The following is a 21,462-nucleotide window of genomic DNA, read 5'->3' on the forward strand; positions in this document are numbered from 1 at the left end:
TAACCCTATATGAGAGGAAAGGGTAGGCTAAGGAAAAATCGAAGTGATGCAGGTTGGTACAACTGGTTAATACGTCCACTCTCCACTAGAGGGCTGATTTTTATGTTCGATTTTATATTCAGCTACGTTGGTTAATGACGTAGACGTCTAAATACACCGCACCTACCAATGTACGGCCTTTTAGGAGCAAACCCGGTAAAGAACAAGGCGGGGGCACAGCTATCTTTCTGCTGAGATCTTGTCAATCAGATAAAATGATCATCTACAAGGACATAATCTCTGGTATGTCTAACGGGTCTAATTATTTTTCACTTCTGACGTTTTATAGGAATAGTGTGCTAGTCAATAAGGTAACGGTCTGCACGGCTAGGCTAGCAAGTGTGAACTGAAGACCGTGAAAAGGGGCCGTTTTGGTGATGCCGACGAGGCCTTGAGATGGCTATGCTCACGCGTGCATTTGTCCCTGAGTTCTTTATAATAAAAGGCCTCATTTTACTCGAATGAATCCTTACCTTGAGCCGAAAACCTCTAGAAGTCAGTTTTATTTTTTTATAATCAATGTAGCCATATGCATAATGTTTGCGACCTATACCTGCCGCGTTACTTCCTGCGGTAAGGAATTTACTTGCTATTTAAAAAGCAGAAAAGACGTGGGATGACAAGTTTGTCTACGGTAATGATTTGCCAACGTGAGGCCACGTTTAACGTGACACATTTAAAGACCACAGCTGCTGACAAAACAGACCAATGTAAAATAGTTTTTAGTATTTCACGTTCAGACATTCATTTGATATTCGGCAAACGCCACAGTGAAGAGTTCCTTTAGGGACCGGGGTAAAATTATTATTATAGTTAGGAAACGTGTCCCTTCTTGCAATGTTCGGCCTAACACCAACTGATACAAAGGATGCCTGGCCCAGAGTTATGTAGACTCTACATTTACATTACATTTATTCATTTAGCAGACGCTTTTATCCAAAGCGTCTTCCAAGAGAGAGCTTTACAAAGTGCATAGGTCACTGATCATAACAACAAGATAGCCACAAAAACATTGCGAGTAGCCAAACATGAAGCACACATTGTGAACAACCAAAGTAAGTGCCAAAGGGAAGAACCATAAGAGCATGTAGTTAAACAAGTTACAATTAAACAACATGAACCGCTATAAGTGCAAGTGTACCTGTGGAAAAAGCAAGCAACAATAATAAAAACAATATATCACAGCGAGTACAAAAATTTAAATCAGTTACCACTAACCACAAGAGCAACAAGTCTCTAAGCAAGAGTCATTGTGATCCTTGAGGAAACTAACATCGGGTCAAGCGAACCATTCCTAAGTACCGTTGTACTCCCGGAACAAGTGCCGGAACTCTAAAGTACAACAGCAAAATAAAATAATATTCAAACTGCTTCTGCACCTTTTTTTCTTAGACCTGCACCTTTTTTTCTTATATATATAATATATATATAATTTTTTTTATTACAAAGAAAGGTGCACCATTGGAAATTAATGTTGGGTTTATTAAAGAAGGAACATGGAAACGCTTGCGAAGCCGAGGGAGTTGAGAAAGGGTGAAGGTGTTGTCTCAATGCAGGGAGTGTACAGGCTTCATTGAATATCCCTTGGGTTCTTAGAAACCTAAAAGAAAATGAGAGAGGGATAAAAAGAACATAAAGGGGTACGAAGCTCAAGTCTGTAAATTGAATGTAGCTTTTTCACAGGACCTCCTCAATAGTGCTCATCATACAGCACAGAAAAAAACAATTGCTTGTCTTGATACAATATGAAAACATGTTCTGATTTTGATATTGAAATAAATGTACATTCCACTAAACGTTACACAATCGTAAAGGCAGGAATTCAGGCCACACTGTATGCAGGCCTAGTTGGTAATGTGTGTTTCATTCTTGCAAACACAGTCACTGAATCTTAATGCACATGTCAATTCAGATGTGCTGATAATATACAATCTGATTGTTTAAACGTCTTTGGAGCGAACTGAGATGACCCGACTATCTACATGGCTCTGGTCTGGCCTACTTCCACACCTTTTGTTTAGTCATGAAAATATATTCAGCATTTATAGAAAAAAAACTACAACTGGATGTCCTATCAATACTAGATATGGACACCTCTAAACCAAATCGGATTCTTCTAAATAAAGTGTGTGGACTTCAACCAGAGTTTTTCACACATTGGTTTCCCAAGAAAATATTCCCAACATTTAGAATATCCAAAATTGCATTTAATAGATGTAGTCATGCTTAATACAAGAACAGAAGTAAACCCACATTTTAATGAAAAAGAAACCACATCTCATTACAAAGAAATAAAATACAGAAACATTTACAAAAAATATTATAGATTTCGTATTAATTAGGAGGAGACTTCTTTGAGAAAATAGGGTATGGAAATGAGCTGAAGAAAAGACACCTTTAAAACTGTACCAGATCATTCTATATCCAAAATTCTTGCATTTAATATATTAAATCTGATTATGAGTTTGTTGATTTTCTACATAATGGGAATATTATTTATTTAAAAAAACAAGCAGAGTATTATAAAAACAGTTCCAGCTTATTTTATATGAGACTACCATGAAATGGCTATCGTGTTTTCTCTTCATTTTGCAGGGGATGAAATGTTCTCAGACATTTACAAGATCACAGAATCGCAAAATGGAATTTTGTATGAAGTAGAGGGAAAGGTGCGTCTACATTGCAAGTAGCTGTATACTGTGAGTAGATATAGTATTGGCACATAAGCACCCGTAGATGTATTTTGCATGCTGACTTTTGCATACGTCTACAGGGGCAAATAAGGTAAGGAAGTATGAAGGTGTTCGGCTATTCAATCTTGTAAATAGTCTGAACCTGTACAACATAAAACTACGGACAACAGAATAACTTATCTTCACTGCAACTTTGCATTAGTGTTGAATTAAGTATTTTGTCACATTTAACCAGATACGTGGACTGAGTCAGTCTTTATAACTTTGTACGCCTATATCAGTGCTCAGTCCTTCACCATTTCCCCACAACATCCTTCCCTCCTGTCACTTCCTCTTCCCTCTCTTCTTTCTCGTAGATGATCAGCAGGACGGAGGGCATCGATGACAGTCTGCTCGGGGCTAACGCATCGGCGGAGGTGCAGGATGACGGCTGTGAGAGCAGCACGGTCAGCGGGGTGGACATCATCCTGAACCACAAGCTGCAGGAGACCCCCTTCGATAAGAACTCCTACAAGGCCTACATCAAGGAGTACATGAAGGCGTGAGTGTGCGAGAACACCGAGAGAGAAGGCTTTCTATGCGGGGGTTTGATTCGTAGCTTTAGATTCCGGTTGGTATATCCCCTATATCTTGGCTTCCTGTCCCATATCCTGTTCAGAATCAAGTCCAAGCTGGATGAGACCAACCCCGAGAGAGTCAAGCCCTTCATGACGGGAGCTCAAGAAGAGGTGAAGAACATCATGGGCAACATCAAGAACTACCAGGTAACATACAGATCCTGTTCATCTAGATTTCGAGTTCTCTCTACTTTACAGCTGCGTCACCATTGCTCACCGTCAGCTTGATAATTATGCAGATACTTTTGCTCTCTTATATTCCAAGTCATTAACATTGGATGGAAGCAAGTATATTCTACTTGTTGCTTTTACTTTGAACTTTTACTTCTTCTGTAACTGCACATCGAGATACGGGATGAAGTGAATTTAATTGATGACAGTGAGGTCACATAGGCCTGTGGATACACATTATACCAGGCCTGGGGAAAAGCCGGGACACCCAGTTGCATGCTATTTTGTGATAGCTCAAAAAAAACAAACTAGCAAAACTCTACCTTCATATGAAGTCATATCAATTATTGTGAATTTAAGGTGTGACATAAATGGTTGGGAATTTAAGATGTGATATAAATAATATAGATTGAAGATGTGATAAATTATTGGGAATTTGTGTACATAACTGAAGTTAACAGAGACTTGGATGTAAGACATGTTACAAGCTCTCATCAGACTGCCTAGCCAGCTATCGTTCCAACATTAGGCTCATAAGAATGGGTAGGCATCCTTAAGCAGCAAGCTTTTAATGAGTTAATTAATCAAACACCCCTTTCTCACAAGGAGCACATAGTTCCATGTCACTTGTACATGCAACTTTAATTTCTCCATCTACCTGTAATTTGATTGTGTGTGTATAAACTTACATGTCTTTCATGCCTGTTTTTTTGGTGTTGTGTTCAAGTCTCTGTAATGATGGCCTGATGAAATGGATGTTTTTCCCACTGTCTGTCAGTTCTTTACAGGGGAGTCGATGAACCCTGACGGTATGATAGGCCTGCTGGATTACCGTGAAGATGGCACCACCCCCTATATGATCTTCTTCAAAGACGGCCTTGATATTGAGAAATGCGTAAGAGCTTTCGGCTTGTGTACAGACAACCACACACCCTCTGAGCCGTTTTCTTTAACCCTTTCAAAACTGCCGCCGGCATCACTTCAAAATCAACCAGACATGCGTTTCCATTTGGGTTCTGTCCTTTGGTTCACTCCTTGCGATCCTCTTCCACCTGTCGGAGCCATGTCAGTGATGCTCTGAATCAGACTTTGCAGCCGTGTCTAGTCTACCCACTGGTCTGGAGCCCAGCCAGCTATACACTATTTACTGTACACAGATCTTCCTAGCCGCTGACTGAACATGCTGACACACCTTTGACTGCCAGTTTTCACAGCCAATAGAAACGGATGTTCAAACAAACCTGTTTACGTATCGAATCCATATCGTAGAAAGTGCATTTAAAGTGTGTGTACATGTTTGTCTACCCACAATCACCTGTCTACCCACAATCACCTGTCCTTCCTTGTTTACAGTAACATCCTGAGGACCGCTGATTTTCTATTGGAGGATTCTTCTAGATTCCGGACCGACCAGACCACTCTTTTACACGATGTTTGCAATGCAAGTTTATTTTCAATTACTTATTTAATTGGTCCTTCATGTCAGCGCTGACTTATTAAACCCACTGTCTGTATTACTGATTAAATGATTGATTATGGTATTGGATAGAATTGGACTTTTGCAGTGTTCAGGTCAAGGCCAAAGCAAAGGATGGTTCAGATAGAAACATTGAATAGAACAAACATGATACTCTGCCATGCAGAATAAGTAGTCACTGCCTTTCTGTTCTGCACATTTCTCTCTCCAACGTTTACAGTGAAATGGCTGGATTATCAAATAGTGAATTCTCTCAGGCCTCCATTAGCTTGGTTTTAAGTTCTGTAAGATCACTGGTTCTCAACTGGTGTGTCCTGACCCATATGACCATCGTTCGCTAAATTACGCTGAAAAAGAAATTGACAGAGGGAAGCCTGTCTTGGTGTTGAGATGACCGAGTATCCCTCCAACGATGCAATCAAAATCTGCATACCATATAACACAACCTATCTTTGTTAGTGGCTTTTCAGCTCTGTTCCAGCTAAAGACTAAATACAGGAACAGAATGGACATTGAACACAAACTGAGTGGCTTTGTCTATCATCACGCCAGACATTGAAATACTGCACTATTGTTTTGTGAAATAAATGACAATGGTTCCAAAAAATAATAGTTGTGGTTGTGACTTAATGACGAAGGACAAAATATGGGGCTAGATCAGTTGAGAACCGCTGTTAGCAATTCACTTCATTGACCCAGAAGCAAATATAACATGATCGCAGGATAGCTTTGGATTTCTTGATTTCAGTGTGAAAATAAAACTAACATTGAATTAAAGTACTGTTGTGCTTTTATTTTCTTTATATTCAAGTAAATACTTAAGTCTGCCCAAAGTAAAAGTTATTTGAAGTACAAAACCACACAGTACATGCAATTTCCTGAGTTGCCTACAACAACTCTTGTAAATAAGTAAAAAAACAATGCCATGCATGTAGTCGGCAGAATCAATATGTATAGGACAGTCCAAAGTGCTGACTTACGATACAATGCCATATAAACACCAAAAAGAATGGTATTTTTCAGATTTGAAATAGAACTCAAGAACAATCTTTCAAACTCTACACTGGCCAGGAGCCTGGAGGTCAATGATGGCCCCAAACAAAGTGGTCCCTCCTGGGCTAGTCGCTCTTCATCTCCACCTCTTCCTCCTCTACCTTGTAGTGCCGGTACTCTGGCTTCAGCTCCCAGGTGCTCTTGTGTGTACTCTTGGTATTGTAAACCCCAATCTCTCTCAGGATCTCCTTCAGGTATGTCTGCAGGTCAGAGAGGTCCTATTAATCCCAATACTTCTGAAAACAACCCAAATGAGCCACCTCTATTAACTATTACTACCCTAAATTGCAGAACCCTAAAATGTTCTGCTGTACTCTCCATGGCCACTAGATGTCTATACTGAGCTGTTAATGAATTTCCTCTTGTCAGAGCGTATTTGCTGTACTTGGAAAACATTCAGGTTCCCACATTTCAGTAAACTGCAGGAGTTTATGAGTGAGGGAACCATCCCTACAGCTCTAGGGTTGGAGCCCTATCAGTCCTTGCGAGTAAAACATCCCTCCAGGCCGACTCACCTATGATCATGCCATCAGAGAGGACCTGTTACCCATCGTCAGAACCTCCACGCATCAGTTGTGTTCAACCAACTCAAGTAGGCCACTCACCACAGGTTGCTTGGTAATATCCACCAGATCTTTGATGTTGTAATACTGGTGTTTCTCAAACGCAGAGAAGAGCATGTCCATCACCTGCTGTCTCTCCGCTCTCACCATCCGCCCCTCAGACTTCTTCTTCTTCTCATAGTCCAACTAGACATACAAGGACACACATGGACACAGTCTACACAGTCTGAACACAGGCTTGTCCTGGTGAAGGTTTTTAAAAAGACACGAGGGGAAGACGTGCAGGAAATGGCCCAGGAATTGAACCCAGGCTCAAGTTGTAAATGCTCTACTCGTTGAGCCACTGGGGTGCCCCTTTGCATGATGTAAGTAAAGTGTCTTCCCTTACATTGGTTAAGTGGTTAGACACAGGTTTAAAGTTGTTGGTAACAGCCTTGTCCAGCTTCTGGGACAGACGAACCGGCTTGGAGGACTCTGCAATCTGCATCCTGTGGAGAGGGCAACAGGGAGTAACACACACACACACACACACACACACACACAACTCAGGCTGACAAGTAAGACATCACAACAATGCAGAGGAAAAAAATCTATATATTGAATAGTAACTTGCCGCACTATTTTTTATTTTCTTTAGAAGGAAGCCTTCTATTCGGCAACCAATAAGTTACTGACTAATGCTACCTTTCACACAAACATGGAAAGACAATATGATTGCTGTGATACTAGTGCAATAATTGACATTGAGTGGCCTGTAATTAAGTCCCAACTAAAGATGATAATTGCAGTGTCAAGGAGCACGTGACACTACATTGTTGATGCACCTTTTTCTGAACTCTCACTATCAGTCTTAGGTCGATCAAGGTGAAAATGACGAAGCTAATGGTTACCATTCAAGTGATTAATTAAATAGCAATTTTCATGAGGAAGTACCCTGAGAGCTAATCTGTTTCATCAACAGTAAATCCAAGTCTAGAAGTGAACAGCAGGTTAGCGTACATTTTAAGGTTTAACAAGATTAAAACCTCACTTCTTTAGCTTCATGTAGTTTTCGTTGACAACAGGTCTGCACTCTGCTCTCTGAACCACCATTCCCTCCAGACATATCTTATCTGGAAAAATACATCATCCTTCAATCACACACACAGAATGGTGAGAGATCATTACAATAGACTTGCTGAAAGGAACTTTAGGTGTTCAAACACCTGGTCAAAACACATACAATATATAAATAATAATAACATGCAAACAGTCCATTAGAAAACAAGGAAGCATGAGCATATTAATTTAAAAGTCAACAGTTTGATGTGTGTACAGTATAGTATGTAGTACAATAGACCAATTATTTGTTTGTAAACATTTGGGATGCGCGAGCAACATGGTAGCAGAAAACCGGGAAAGGTAGCCTTTATAAAGGCTAGAGGATTACATGGATAATACAAATAGTTTAAAGAGATTTAAAAAGACCAAAAAAGTCAAGGAGGACAGCCTTTAAGAGAGAAAGCGATTCCCCATTCATCTGTCACATCAGAATTTTGATTTGGGTCACAAAAGTCTTGAAATTTGAGTGAGAATGTCGGCCGGTAGACCGCATTGTCTTAGGCGGCAGACAGTCTCTTGTCTTGGTCGTGTCATGTCACAAAGTTCATCATTTTACAGTTCGGTCAATTCTACACCAAAAACTTTGACACCAGAGTTTGTCTTTTGCCTCCGGCATGCGCAGTTGAGCCTGCTTGACAGTCGTGTGACGTAGGGTGATAATTGGTCTATACACTGATATTTCAGAGGGCTGAATTATTAAATTACATTTCAACGTGTGAGTAACTGAACAGTTGGTGAGTAACTCAATCCCTGCCAGTCCAAAAAGAAAAACATTCATCCAAATTCATGTTTGGCTGAATTGCACCCCCTCGACCAAACCAACAGACACAGAACACTACCCCTTCACAAGGGGCTCCACAACCTGACCCCCACACAGCACACTCATCAGGGCTGCTCTCCAAACCAACAGCTTGACATTTTACAGGTTTGTGATTCACCTATTTTGGTGCAGCTGCCTTTGTCCTGTTCTGCTATTGTTGGTTTGTCTTGTTATCTATGTGGGATCCTGGGCTCATGGTTTGATCCAGACAGCCAAGCCTCGGTCATAAAGCTCCAGGTTCCAGTTGGTGAGCGTTGGCGTTTATCGTTGGTCAGAACATTTGCTGTTGTATTGTCACTACCTCTCATGTCTCCTCTGATTCAATAAAGTCATATTAAAAACTCAGTACGCAGATCTCTAAAAGAACAAAAAAGGCTTTCAGCCCTGTAGTGTCATAAGAGAGGAATACTCCTAGCAGTCCCAGAGACTGTCACTTGCACTCACACAAATTATTTTCAGTGTCATGACCATTTAATCTGCAGTGCCATTTTAAACATGGAAGACTACCCGTTTCCAAAGGCCATGTTTGTGTAGTTGGAATTTGAGAGAAAACGTTACAGAGTTCTCTCATTAATATACTGTACGTCTTTGCCTTTTACACAAATGGCCGTAATTATGTGCAATTATTGGGCGATGAGTATCGCAACGCTCGTCAGTGGAACTCCGTAAACACACCCACACACACACACATTCGACTTTGCTAAAACCTCCATCTGCACAGTAGCCACAAGCTAGGGTCAACTGAGGTCAAGGCTGTGAGGGAGAGAAAATGGGATTTATTTCACTCTCTCCCACTCTCCTTCCCTCCCTCTCTCCCTTTATTCACTGCTGGCTCCATCTCTCTACCAGCACCAGAACCATCTCCACCATCTGGCCTCTCATGGCAGCAGTCCTCCATGCAGCTACAGTTGGTTTCTCTGAATTACAACCCTGGTTGGTCCTCAGGGACACAGCTACGTAAGAGATATATGCCCTGCAAACACAGAGTTGGATGGAAAGAGAGAGACAGTTGAGAGAGGGGGGAGAGAGAGAGAGAGAGAGAGAGAGAGAGAGAGAGAGAGAGAGAGAGAGAGAAGAGAGAAAAAGAGAAAGGTCAAGAGAGAGAAGTGGGAGGACAGAAGAGAGGGATGATGCCAGAGCGGGGGAGCAAAGAGATAGAGCGAGAGACAGAGAGAAACAGAGAGAGAGAGGTGGGAAAGAGTGGTGGGAGGGGGAGTGACCACAGCACTTGTAGCTCAAGGCTGTGGAGATGAAAGAGAGGTTGGACCTTTCCATTGTCTTTTTAACCTTGCTAAAAACCCTACTGGTCTCAAGGGAGAAAGTGGTGAAGTGAAAAATCGAGAAATGAGAGAGTACAAGTGGTAGAAATATGTGGAATAGAAAAGGCTGAGGGGTGGAAAGGTCCATCTTCCACCCCCTCCTCCTCTCCTACCACCTGCATCTGCTCCTAGGAACCGCGAGTTGCGTTCCAACCTTGGTAAGCAGAGCCAGAATCCAGCCTCGAGCCTCCTACCAGTGTTCCCTAGGCATCTCCACTGCTCTCACATTTGAATATCCCAACAACAAAGTACTTGGACTTCCAACAGATATCTCAAAGCCTTTGCCAAATTCAGTTCCTGAAAAAATAAATAAAAACAAACACATCGAAATTCTCCCCAAACAGAAACAAATGGTTTCGAAAGAAAGTGTCAGCTGTAAATGGAGCCCTTGGCAGAAGTTAATGCAGTGTGGATTTGGTGTTCAGCCTTGAGGAGGCAGAGCAGGGACAAAGACAGACACAGAGAGAGGGGGAGGGAGAAAGAGACTCACATATATACACACGCACAACCGACAATAGTGACAGATCTTCAACAGTAGTCCAGTCGTCCCCCCCTCCCCCCTACACACACACCCCACTCCCCAAGCAGTCACCAAGTCTAATGGCACACACTCACACACACACACAGCCTTGGATGTTTTATTCTTAGGGCTCCTGTGTGTGCCTATCTGAGGAGATGTGCAGTGACAGACTGCCCTCGAGCCATCTCATCTGACTAGCCTAAGCTATAAATGAATTAAAGGGATGGAGCTGATTTGGAAGGATCATCAATACCATCCACAACCTCAGCACAACACTGGCAGTTTTTAGGGGAAGCAGGGGGACGGACGGAGGGGGGACGGGGACGCTCTCTTTTTTTGCTGAAATTCATACCTAACTTCAGCCTTGCCCCCCGCTGCCACCTGTGAGACTGTGGCGGGGTCCTTCTCCTTCAAGAAGCCCTGACGCGTTTGTCGAGATGAACATCAAGAGTCTGGCACGCACACAGAGAGCCAGCACACATCTCATACATGACTATTTTAAGTGGTTGCCATGCCAGCTTCACAGCGGTTTGTGAGTCAACACTGGAGCTTAGTCTTACAGAGACGTCATGAATAATTCAACATCTTAAATCAAATGATGTACCGTTATTAGCAAGTGGAAATAAGATATGATAGTGCCCTTATTTTACTTTCTAGGGAAAACAACACTGACATCAAACATTTTGGCGTTAAGTTATCTTCCACAAAATGTTACAATTATCTCTCCTGTTTATCCTTCATTGAGGCTGAGAGGGAAAGCAGGTCATCCACCCACCATCTCTTAACAATCCGAGGCTTCGTTTGCAATTCAAATGAAAGAATGACTCTAATCACATCATTATTAGAGACCACGATTGAAACGCCTCGTCCATGAGCTGGTGTCACTCACATGTCAATTCTGGTGAGCATTCACTCACTCGAACACATAGGATCTAACATGACATAGATGTACATACATACTGTATGTAGTCCCCCACTTCAAAATACACACGCGCGCACACAACCCTGCAGGTTTTCAGTAGCCCTCACCGCATTCGAACACACTGTGAGACACTGCATCTTAACCCTCGTGCTGCCTTCGGGTCACATGACCCAAAGGTTCACAACGAACCATCGTTGTGTTTACCCAATTTCACCCAATACAAAAACAAATAAAAATAATTTTCTTTTAACCATTGCAATGTGGGGGGTCTGAGACAGCCAGACAGTTAAAAGAAAATGCTTCACTTTGTTTTTGTATGAGGTAAATTTGTCGCAATACGACAGTGGGTCACAATGACTGATGGGTCAGAATGACCCGAAGATAACACAAGGGTTAACTGACAAGGTAGGGATCCTTCTGTTGACTGCATTTCAACAGTCCGTGTGCCTATTCTGTGGCGCTAATAACACGAGGGACCACTAATCACCTGCCTTTGGCATTCGGTTGCTGCATCGCTGTCGTGACATTTTAGACCTGTTGCATACCTCAGATACAGATCGGCTGGATCAGCCCTCAGCCAGGGGGGGGGGGGGGGGAGGGGGGACACGCCAGACCTGGATCTGTACAGATCTGGATCTACACAGTGGAGTATGAGGGCTGGAGCTACACTTGAACAGTTCCACCCCAAACAGAGTTCACTCTAACGGAGGAACTGGCAGAGGAAATCTTTTTTTTCTTCCTCCCCTCATGTGATGACATGACACATTGCCTGACTGCAGTGTTTATGTTGGTGACAGCTCTGCTTCCAGAGTGAGAGAAGAAAAAGAGAGAGAGAGTGAGAGAAAACCAAAAAGAGAAAGCAGAGAACGAGGGGGTGATGTACACGGAGTATGGAGAGGGTGAGACAGAGTTAAGAGTCACACGGGTTGTGTCTCGTAACAAAAGCGGTTTGCCAATGCTATGAACCACCAAAGCTAGTAGCAGAAGCAGGCCCAGAGACCCAAGCCGGATGCTAGGGCCCAATTACCAGTCCCCCGAGGTGAGGGCCTGGAGGATCTGGACTAATCAAAGTCTTTACCTCAGAACTAGTCTGCTGTCTGCAGTAATTAGGCCGTTTCCTCTGCCCTCCACAGGATCTCAAGCGGACAGACGCACAGAGAAAAGGGACATAGAAAAGAGAGATGGACAAACAGAATAAATAAATGAATACATTCACGAGAACACACACAAACATCCTTTGAAACGCAACCTTTTAAGTTAGAAGCTAGGCTAAATGCCTTCCCTAAATGAAGTGAGATGAATCAGAACCCATTTACAGCCAGATAACATGTCATGAGTCACGTCTAGGAATAAAACCTTTCTTCCCACTTATCCCCATGGCTCTGATACACTGGTGACTTAGTACTGTGTGTGCCCAGCTCAGGGCAGCACTGTAAACAGATGGTTTACCACAGGTCTGGATACTGAGGATTTCTATGGCCAAGAAAAACACTTTCACCATCAGATTACTGCTGTAGCCAAGACACTTTCACACCACCAAGATTACACTACCGCATCCCCCTGTCCGTCTGGAGCTGTGTATGTGTTGGAAGAGGCTGGTGGCTCTTTATTATGTTCCCCATTGTGGGGCCGTGTGTGTGTGGAATGTGTATAGATCGTCTGCGTGTGTGCGTGAGGGAGAGGGATCGGGGCCCTCCCATGGTCTCTCGTGTCGAGGCACAGCAGATGAGCCTTTTCATCAAATGGGGTGTAATTAGAGAGAGAGAGAGAGAGAGAGGGGGGAGAGAGAGAGAGAAAGAGGGGGGAGAGAGAGCTAAGCAGCCCCTTTCCCTTTTGCATTCTCTCTCTCGCTTGCTCTCCCTCACTCACACACACACATTCCCAGTCTCCTCCCTCTCTGTGACGAAGTGGCCCTCCCTCCAGAGGAGCAGCAGAGAGGCTGCGAAGAGAGGGAGAGGAGGAGGAGGAGAGGGAGGGAGGGGAGGGACAGAGAGAAAAGCAGTGAGCGGCAGACTCAGCTGACTGCCAGTGCGCTCGGCGCTCCGCTTCAAGTAAGAATCCTTCGGCGCTGCCATCGCACACTGCTCCGTGACTCTACCCCCCCCCATACCCAATCAAGTCTTCCGCTGCACGGCCCCACGCACGCACAGACCTCGCTCCCGTGGGCTGCGGGTGAAGACGGCGGTCTGGGAAGGCTGGAGCGAGCAGGAGAGGCATGGAATGGAACCTCAAAAGGATGGAGAGTGAACTGAGGCAGATCAACCCAGACTTGCTCCAGCCCAGCAAGAGCTTCAAGAAGCCCTCCTCGGGCACCATCACTCTCAACGTAGGGGGCTTCCTGTACGCTGCCCACCGGACCACCCTAACCCGCCACCACGGTTCGGTGCTGGACGAGCTGGCCAGCGGGAAGAAGGCCGTCCAGCACACCGACTCCATGGGCAACCCCTTCATCGACCGCGACGGGCCCGTGTTCCGGCACATCCTCAACTTCCTCCGAACGGGCGACCTGCAGCTACCCGATGACTTCCGGGAGGCGGGACTTCTGCGGCGGGAGGCGGAATTCTACCGGCTGAGTGAGTTGGTGGAGGCGGTCGCGGAGTGGGAGGGGCAGCGGGCGGCCCAGCGAGAGCCCGCCTTCCTCGAGGTGACCGACAGCCACGAGAGGTCGCAGGGCCTCAAGGTGTACTGCAGCGATCCCGCCTTCATCGAGAAGGTCAAAGGTCGCCTGGTGCAGATCTCCAAGTCGCGTCTGGACGGCTTCCCCGAGGAGTTCGAGGTGTCGTCCAACGTGATCCAGTTCCGCCACTTCATCAAGTCGGAGCCGGGCTCGCGGCTGGTGCTGAAGCAGGACAGCACCTTCCTGTGCACCCTGGAGTGTCTGAAGCTGGAGACGGTGATGCTGGCCCTGCGAGGGGGCTTCCGTCTCATCACCAGCCTGGACAGCAGCAAGGGCTCCGTGGTGGTCGCGGAGGCCCTGCACTTTGTCAAGTAGAGGGCAAGGCGAGGGAGAAAGAGGGGAGTGGAGAGGGTGTGGAGCCGGGGGGGGGGGGGGCAATGCCTCATACCAAATTGTTTGGTTCTTAACAAGTGGCACCTCTTCTAGGTTTGAAAAAGGGATGTCTTGAATCTTATCGAAGGTGAGTGGAAATATTATATTGTCTTTCGCGCAGCTCGTCTGCAAAGTTTCGCCAGTGCATTTCAGGTGTTTCTTCAAAAGGAATCCGTTCATGCTTCTCACAAATATATCGACAGTTTTACATGAGCGTCTTTGCAAGCAAGCAATGAGCAAGAATACCTCTTATAGCTCCTACAATAAACCAAACATCATCTTTATCGCCATAATGCTATCTAGAAAAGTTCTTGCCATACTAACTCCATACTGCTAACACTCCATGAAAGGGCTAGGGTTTGTCGTCAACACTAGGAAGCCTACCTCCAACCCCTCCTCGCTGGAGAGAAAGGATGAGCCCCCATCACAGAATTAGTATAGAGATCCTGCTGATAGGTTTTACAGGTCAAAGTATTTCCCCATTGTTTTTGAGATGTCATTGGCAAATAAGGATTTCGTCTACGACATCCACCACCTCCGAGAACACTCTTACCACTGCAGGAAAACAAACATTACATAATTTAGATTAGATTTACGTTCTTGGACAATGTTTCCATTATGGCTGCTTCCCCCTGTCTTGATGTGTACAGTGAGGTATTAGAATATGTGGTATTGTTGTTCTTCCCTGTTGCTGTATTTAGGTTGAGTTCTGTGACCAAGCTTTTTCTCTGCAGCCTGAGGGGCATGTGAAAGCATTGGAGATAGCGTACTGACTGTTACTGCCAACCCACCACCACTCTTTCAGAAAGTTCTTATCCAAGCCAGATTGAAGGCAGTGTGGGATGAATATCATTTTAAAGAGTTTGAATTGAGCAAGTGCATGTGCACTGGCATGAAAAGACGAAAGCAAATTTGTGACTGCTAGTGCTGTGAATTACCTTGACGTGTTCTTTTCGATATGTGAATGTTTTACACAAAATAAAAGTCATAAATATTGGCAGTCATCTCATGGTTTATTCCGTCAAATGATATATGTATGCAGAACATTTCTAGTGAACTGGTCAATAACATGCCTTCCAATAAAGTACTGTTTTTCCATGTACACTTAAATTGGTCACAATTCATTAGGTTGGCTTCTAATGAATTGCATACATCCAATCTCAACTTTACCCCCCTCCACCTTTCTGGTAAATCAATTCCTTAATCCCTAGCCAGAACCTAAACATTGACAAAATTGTGTCAGAGTATGTCACAATTCCTCCCACCACAATCAAAGAAAACCCTGAGTTAATCCCTCGAACTGTTCGCTGATAGTATTTTAAGGTTTGTGTTTGTAAGATTGCCCATCTTAATCCCAACACATTAGGGTTCACTGCAAGAAAACTACAGGTTCACTTCTAAATCTAAGTACCTCTCTTCCATCAATATATTCCCAAAGATGTATTATCTGGAAGAATCCTTCTATGAGGCTGATACACAGACACAACCATCATTTAGAACTCTACCGAAAATTTATACAACAAGACCAATCAATCACAGATGATTTTTTATGTCAGGAGGGCTGCCTGGAAATTGTGCTGGTATGACTGTGTCATCACTGTGACATTGTCACAGAGGCATCGTTCCAGAGGATTCCTTTGGGAGCTCTGCTCCATCCATCTCCCCAGAATTGGGAGTAAACTGGGGGATATTTTAAGAAATGGGCCAGGCGGTTCAATAAAACTCGTTCCCTTCCCTCAAGGTGGACCTCTTTTTATATTATGACATATGTATGAGAGACATGCTCTCTATGTGTGTCATCAATTTATGTCATCACATCCAGTATTGCATATGAGTTTTCCCAGAAGGGGTAAGAAGGCTTTTTACCATAGGGGTGAATCAGTGATGCAAACTGAAATACCGTCTTTTTGATTAGTCAGACATGTTTACTCTTTCTCTGAAGGTATGCCAGCCAGACATGCTGAAGTTTACTCTTAAACAGTACGTCCCTCTTACATTCCTTTGCGGTAAGGTAGTTATGACAAAAGAAAAAGAGAAGATATTAAACACTGGTTTAAAAAGTATGTGCACCACTGTGTGTGTGTGTGTGTGGTTACTATAGGGTGCCCAACACTGGACTGTCTGTTTCTCCACACCAGAAACCATCTGCTATGAGGAACTCTGTCGTCAGACCCCTCCTTATGACACACACGTTCCACAAGCGGATAGAGGCAATCATGTTGGCAACTTGCACTTTGTCTTTGCCTCTCTCTCTTCCTCACACCTACACACACACACGCGAGCCTCCCTTTGCCAACCGTCGACCAAAGAAGACATCAAACCAAAGCTTTTTAATTGCAGATCAAGTTCATCCATTTTTGATGAGACCCCGGCGCTTATTAGTCGTTAGCTCTGACTGATGCCAAACTCACCCACAGGTGGCAGAGAGAGAGGGGGAGGAGGACAAGGAGAGGAGAGAAATAAAGAGAGAAGAGATGGGGGAGGGGCACAAAAAATGAGAGGGGGGGGGGTGGTACAGTAAACCTAGTCAAAACATCTAGCAGATAAATATTCACAGATTATTCACGCTCTCTCACCTGTTGCTGGGCAAATTCAACTCCTACATCCCACTCTAAGCTGCAATCACCCCCTCCTTACCACATTTCCATGGCTGTGCAGTCTAAGAGGATGACTAATGTCCCTTAGACATAGCATGTAACTCCTTAAAGGACAGGTCCTAACTCCAAAAATCTCCCTGTCTTCCTTCCTTTCTCTCTCCCTCCCTCTCCCTCTCTCTCTCTCTCGCTCGCTCTTTTTCCCCCTCTACCCCCCACCCCCCCGTCTCTCTCTCTGCCCCTCTCTAAAGGGTAAGTAAAAGGATATGGGATGTAGATACAGTGGGGAAAGGTCGGGCAACGAGATGAGAAGCAGCTGTAATAGAGAGGAGGATGGGGAGAGAGGGATCGGAGGGACAGCTGCGCATCACCCGCCTCTCTCCTCCTCCGTCTGCGTGCCTGAGAGGGACACAAGTGGCACTCTGCTTAACAAGCCCAGAGAAAATAGGAGCCATTAGTCTGAGTCGGCCAGGGTCAGAAGACACATGTAGGACCTGTCACATAGCAGTGCTTCAAGGGCTTATGCTATTACACATCCAGAGCAAGCAAGCATGTCCAATCACAGCTAGTTTGTCAAAATAAGGGTGTGCTATGAAGTTAAGGTTTTCCAACAACTTGCTAATTAAGAACCAAAGCCATTTACTCTCTGTTCCATCTGCAATAGTACAATGATAAATTGAGGCCATACTAACCATCAATATTCTGTTTCTCATTCTGATCTTTCCCGCTGAATGGACTGCACATTTCAATTAATCTAAGGAATGTTGGCACCTCTAAACCCTCTCCTTTGTCAGCCTATCTGAAGAACCTTTCATATTCAGAAGAATTTTCAAAATGTTTGATAAACCTCAGCATTCTACAGAAGCTTTGTACTAAGGATTCCAGCCAGGGAACAGTGCAGCCGGTGATGATAGGAGAAAAAAAATCCCTCTATTCTCCCTGAACATTGCACACTGATTGTTCCAAGGGTCACGTGATTCCTTTATGCAAGTGCGGAGGGCTTACAAACGTCTATTTCAGGAGACTAATGAAGATCTGTTTGCAGTCAAGACTTTCTGTGAGGAACAACAGCGGCTCTGCCTTCCTATTCATCTCCACGCAGGCTAGCTCCTTTCACATGCCAATCCAGCTTTCTGTGACGTGACGAGGGGATGAACAGTGGGCTAGCCCTTTAATTGAGGTTGCAGCTGAGGGGCAAAGGGGTGCAGCAGGGGGGGGGGGGAGGGGGAACTGAGGTAGACACTGCCAGGTAACAAGCGCCCTGTCTGTTTCAGTATATACAGTGCCTACAAGCACCCCAAGCATGCACCTCCACAAAGCAAGAGTGACAGCTTCGACATATATCATAAAAAGCAGATCTGAAGCACTGTGGTGAAGTTGAAACAACCATGTCTGAGGCCTATAAACAACTACTGATCATTCTATGAAGCCAAGTAGCCTACATCACAATCAGCTTTGTGGTCTCTCTCTCTCGCGCTCTCTCTCGTTCTCTCTCTCGCGCTCTCTCTCTCGCTCTCTCTCGTAGCCTGCAGTTTATGTGGCTGGAGATACCTTCTGAGGTTTTAGAAAAGCATATGAATAGAGTATAGAGAGACTATTGACAGAATAGTCTGGTCATGACCCAGTATAGTGAGTGCACGTCTACTAAACTGTGACTCAGATGCTGAGGTATACATCTATGCCATTTAAACTGCCAATGATACATAAACAGAATTTGGAGGAGAAATGTAAAAAAAAAACTGAAGAGGAGCCAGGCATTCTCAGTACAAACTGCCTGAAGAAAAACCTGCCAGAGGAGCAGCATCGTTCAACAACAAATGACTTGAAGAACAGGGCAGGTGTGAACTTTACACAGCGCAATTAGAAACTCGCTGGAAGAGAGATGCTGGAGGGTGGGTTTGGGGTTATTTTCAGTTCATTTATGCTACAAGACAAAGAGGCAGGGGTCTCTGGCTGGATTCTCGTCTGCTGTAATAACAGAGTAGGCAGTATGATTAGAGATGATCCATCTCTGTCTCTGTCTCCCCCTCAAGAAGAGGAGGCAGGATTGTACTCAAACGTTGAGGTAAATCTGTAACACACAATGAGAAACAAATGTAATTCATACTGAGAAATGCCTCACTCTGTTACCCATGACCAAGAAGAGAGATGAAGAGTGGGGAAGGGGGCGGGAGAGAGCAAGAGGTGTACAAGGGAAGAGAGTCCGTGAAAGAAGGAAAGCATGAAAGAGAAGGAGGGTGAAGATTAAATATGAGTTTGCTTATGCATTAGAGAGAGAAAGTGTGAGATAGAGAGGGAGGAATGGGCTTTTACCAGTACAGTACATTTCAGATGGGCCTCTATTCACCGTCTGCCAGCTTCTGTGGCTAAGCTTGTTGCTAGGCAACCACTTAATCAATACCTGCGACTTGCTAGAGCCAGGCAGAACTCTAGGCAAAAACACCACACACACTTAAGCATTAAATTACAAAAGCCAACTGCCACTGACATCTCCTACACATGTGAATTACTGTTGCAAAATCATTATCAGTGCAATTTGCACTGTTTCTGGTGCTGCTCACATTTGGCCATGACCCTCAACAGACAATCTCAGCATCCTTTAGCAGATAGCATCCATAGACGCGTTTTAGTTATGAGACTATGCACACTATATAGGAGTCAAACATGCCTGAAGGTGCATGTGGACACAGCACATGAAAACAGGGATGTAACATGCAAGCATACTCAACCCCCAAAAAACACACCCAAAAACTATTTCCTCGCAATGTTTGTACCACAGGGAAAGGGCAAAAACTGGGCAATTTAAAAACGATATGTTGTAGCATTTCAGCTAGTCAAATGAAAATCCTTCCATTTCATGTTGACACCATTTTGTTATGACACTGCCGTGTGTCAACTCAAGTCTCAGTTTAAACAAGCGAAAAGGAAAACATGCATGAAGATGGCTGGCATTTTGGTATGGAATACATAGCACACCTTGGTTAGCCCACTACTTTGTAGCCATTTCCTGCTATAAAAGACTTTACACTTTCAAGTTTAATTGTGCTAGGTGTGGATGAATCTGTTTAGAGACTAACCTATTGAGCTCTCAGAGTACACAGCCAGGGTCTGTCCCCCCACTGTCTGCATGGTGAAAGGATGGTCCCTGGGGACATGCAGCGACTCAGCTTTCTCTCCCAGGCCTGAGGGGGATGTCAGATCTTCACTCAGAGTGAAGGAGACCTGAGGAACACAGACACCCATATCAAATGGACATTAAAACCTTAGGGAGCATCACTGCCTTTCTGAACATGTTTTTCTGTTCATCACAGAAGTTGTTGCTTCAAGTCTCCAAAGTGTTTAATGTCTACACTTAAGCCCCATCACAAAAACTGTACTGAAGGTACTGAGTGTAAACCATGATCAAGTCGTTGAAAACGTTACTAGTTTACAGTGACACCACGTGGTAAACCCCTGTCAGAAACAACATACTCTTACCTCTGATTTTCCTTGCCTCCTTAAAACGTAGGACAACATGTTTAAGACGTTTGAAGAATACAGTGTACAAGTAGCCTAGCTTCTGCAAACAAATGTTTGTTGGCATGAAATATAATGCATACTTTCCAATGTTTAGCTTTCCGACCTCTCCCTTCCCCGATGCCTTGGCCCATTGTTGTGAAAGGTATTTGGGAACCTGTATGCAGTAAGAAGGATAGGCATCAGACACAGTTGATCAATTAATCAATACCTTTCATGGTGAGTTAAGTTACTACACCGCTGAACGTTTGGACTGGCTCCCGCTAGGTTTTACAATCCATCCAGAAATTATTTAATGTTTACAAACCTTAACTAGCCATACACCGGCGTTTTTTTTGGCTCCAGTCAAATCAACCTCCGTTTTTTTCTCTGCCATGATTGTTACAGTAAATCTCTCTCTTCACAACCTAATAACTACTTTGCACGTGCTGCACGATAACAACGTGTGAGTGGTGGCAAATTGCAAGTCAGGAGTAGGGAAAACACGCCACGAAATCCAATGCATTTAAATTGAACGCTGATACATTTGTCTATCATGGCCTATACTACCACCCTGTGGCGAATAGACAGCTTTATAGTTTTAGTTTGTTTGGAATCAGTTGGACTGTAATGGTGCTACGGACCTCTGTCTAGACAGGAAACACCACGATAAGATCCATTACAGGATCCAAGTTCATTCTGTTGATAGCTCTAGTCCACACGTGTTCAAGATGTGACCAAGAAGAAGCATGCTAAAATCTAGCTAGATATCTGAAACACAATAGACTCTCTTCAGGAGCCCAAAGGCCTGCCAGAACCCATCCCTCACCACATTCATATATACCTGCACCACATCAAACCCATCTTGTGGCAGACCTACTGCAACTAGATACTGCTCCTATCATCACATAGGAATGTACTGGAATTCCTAGAGCATGATTCCTCTGGTTATGAACTGAGCTAGAGCCAGTTCATAACAGTTAGAGTTGAGCGGGCAGCTATAATGTTGAATCTAGAAACAGTGGAAAA

At 44.2% G+C, this 21,462-nt stretch overlaps 3 protein-coding genes across 5 annotated transcripts; 2 read left to right on the forward strand and 1 right to left on the reverse strand.

Annotated features, from left to right (window-relative positions):
- Positions 1–124: 124 nt before the first annotated feature.
- Positions 125–5,061, forward strand: LOC134017449 (translationally-controlled tumor protein homolog). Of its 2 annotated transcripts, none has more exons than XM_062457069.1 (6): positions 125–282; positions 2,635–2,708; positions 3,089–3,273; positions 3,391–3,496; positions 4,299–4,415; positions 4,874–5,061. In XM_062457069.1, exons 1-6 carry the CDS (start codon positions 255–257, stop codon positions 4,874–4,876), a joined length of 513 nt encoding a protein of 170 aa, XP_062313053.1. In that variant the 5' UTR covers positions 125–254; the 3' UTR covers positions 4,877–5,061. The 2 variants fall into 2 exon arrangements, with proteins under 2 accessions (XP_062313053.1, XP_062313054.1); XM_062457070.1 differs by having other exon boundaries at positions 265–282; positions 2,635–2,738.
- gtf2f2b (general transcription factor IIF, polypeptide 2b) lies at positions 4,967–20,899 on the reverse strand. 2 transcript variants are annotated; one of them, XM_062457067.1, is made up of 8 exons: positions 20,762–20,899; positions 20,538–20,611; positions 20,416–20,434; positions 20,016–20,160; positions 7,644–7,725; positions 7,002–7,101; positions 6,656–6,799; positions 4,967–6,250 (listed from the first exon to the last, which is right to left on the reverse strand). In XM_062457067.1, the coding sequence occupies exons 1-8, from the start codon at positions 20,828–20,830 to the stop codon at positions 6,116–6,118; spliced, it is 768 nt and encodes a 255-aa protein (XP_062313051.1). In that variant the 5' UTR covers positions 20,831–20,899; the 3' UTR covers positions 4,967–6,115. The 2 variants fall into 2 exon arrangements, with proteins under 2 accessions (XP_062313051.1, XP_062313052.1); XM_062457068.1 differs by lacking the exon at positions 20,416–20,434 and having other exon boundaries at positions 20,762–20,898.
- On the forward strand, positions 13,285–14,296 carry kctd4 (potassium channel tetramerization domain containing 4). The gene has a single exon (XM_062457066.1). It carries the CDS (start codon positions 13,511–13,513, stop codon positions 14,285–14,287), a length of 777 nt encoding a protein of 258 aa, XP_062313050.1. The 5' UTR covers positions 13,285–13,510; the 3' UTR covers positions 14,288–14,296.
- Positions 20,900–21,462: the final 563 nt, after the last annotated feature.

Source organism: Osmerus eperlanus, chromosome 3, assembly GCF_963692335.1.
Source record: "Osmerus eperlanus chromosome 3, fOsmEpe2.1, whole genome shotgun sequence".
NCBI lineage: Eukaryota > Metazoa > Chordata > Actinopteri > Osmeriformes > Osmeridae > Osmerus > Osmerus eperlanus.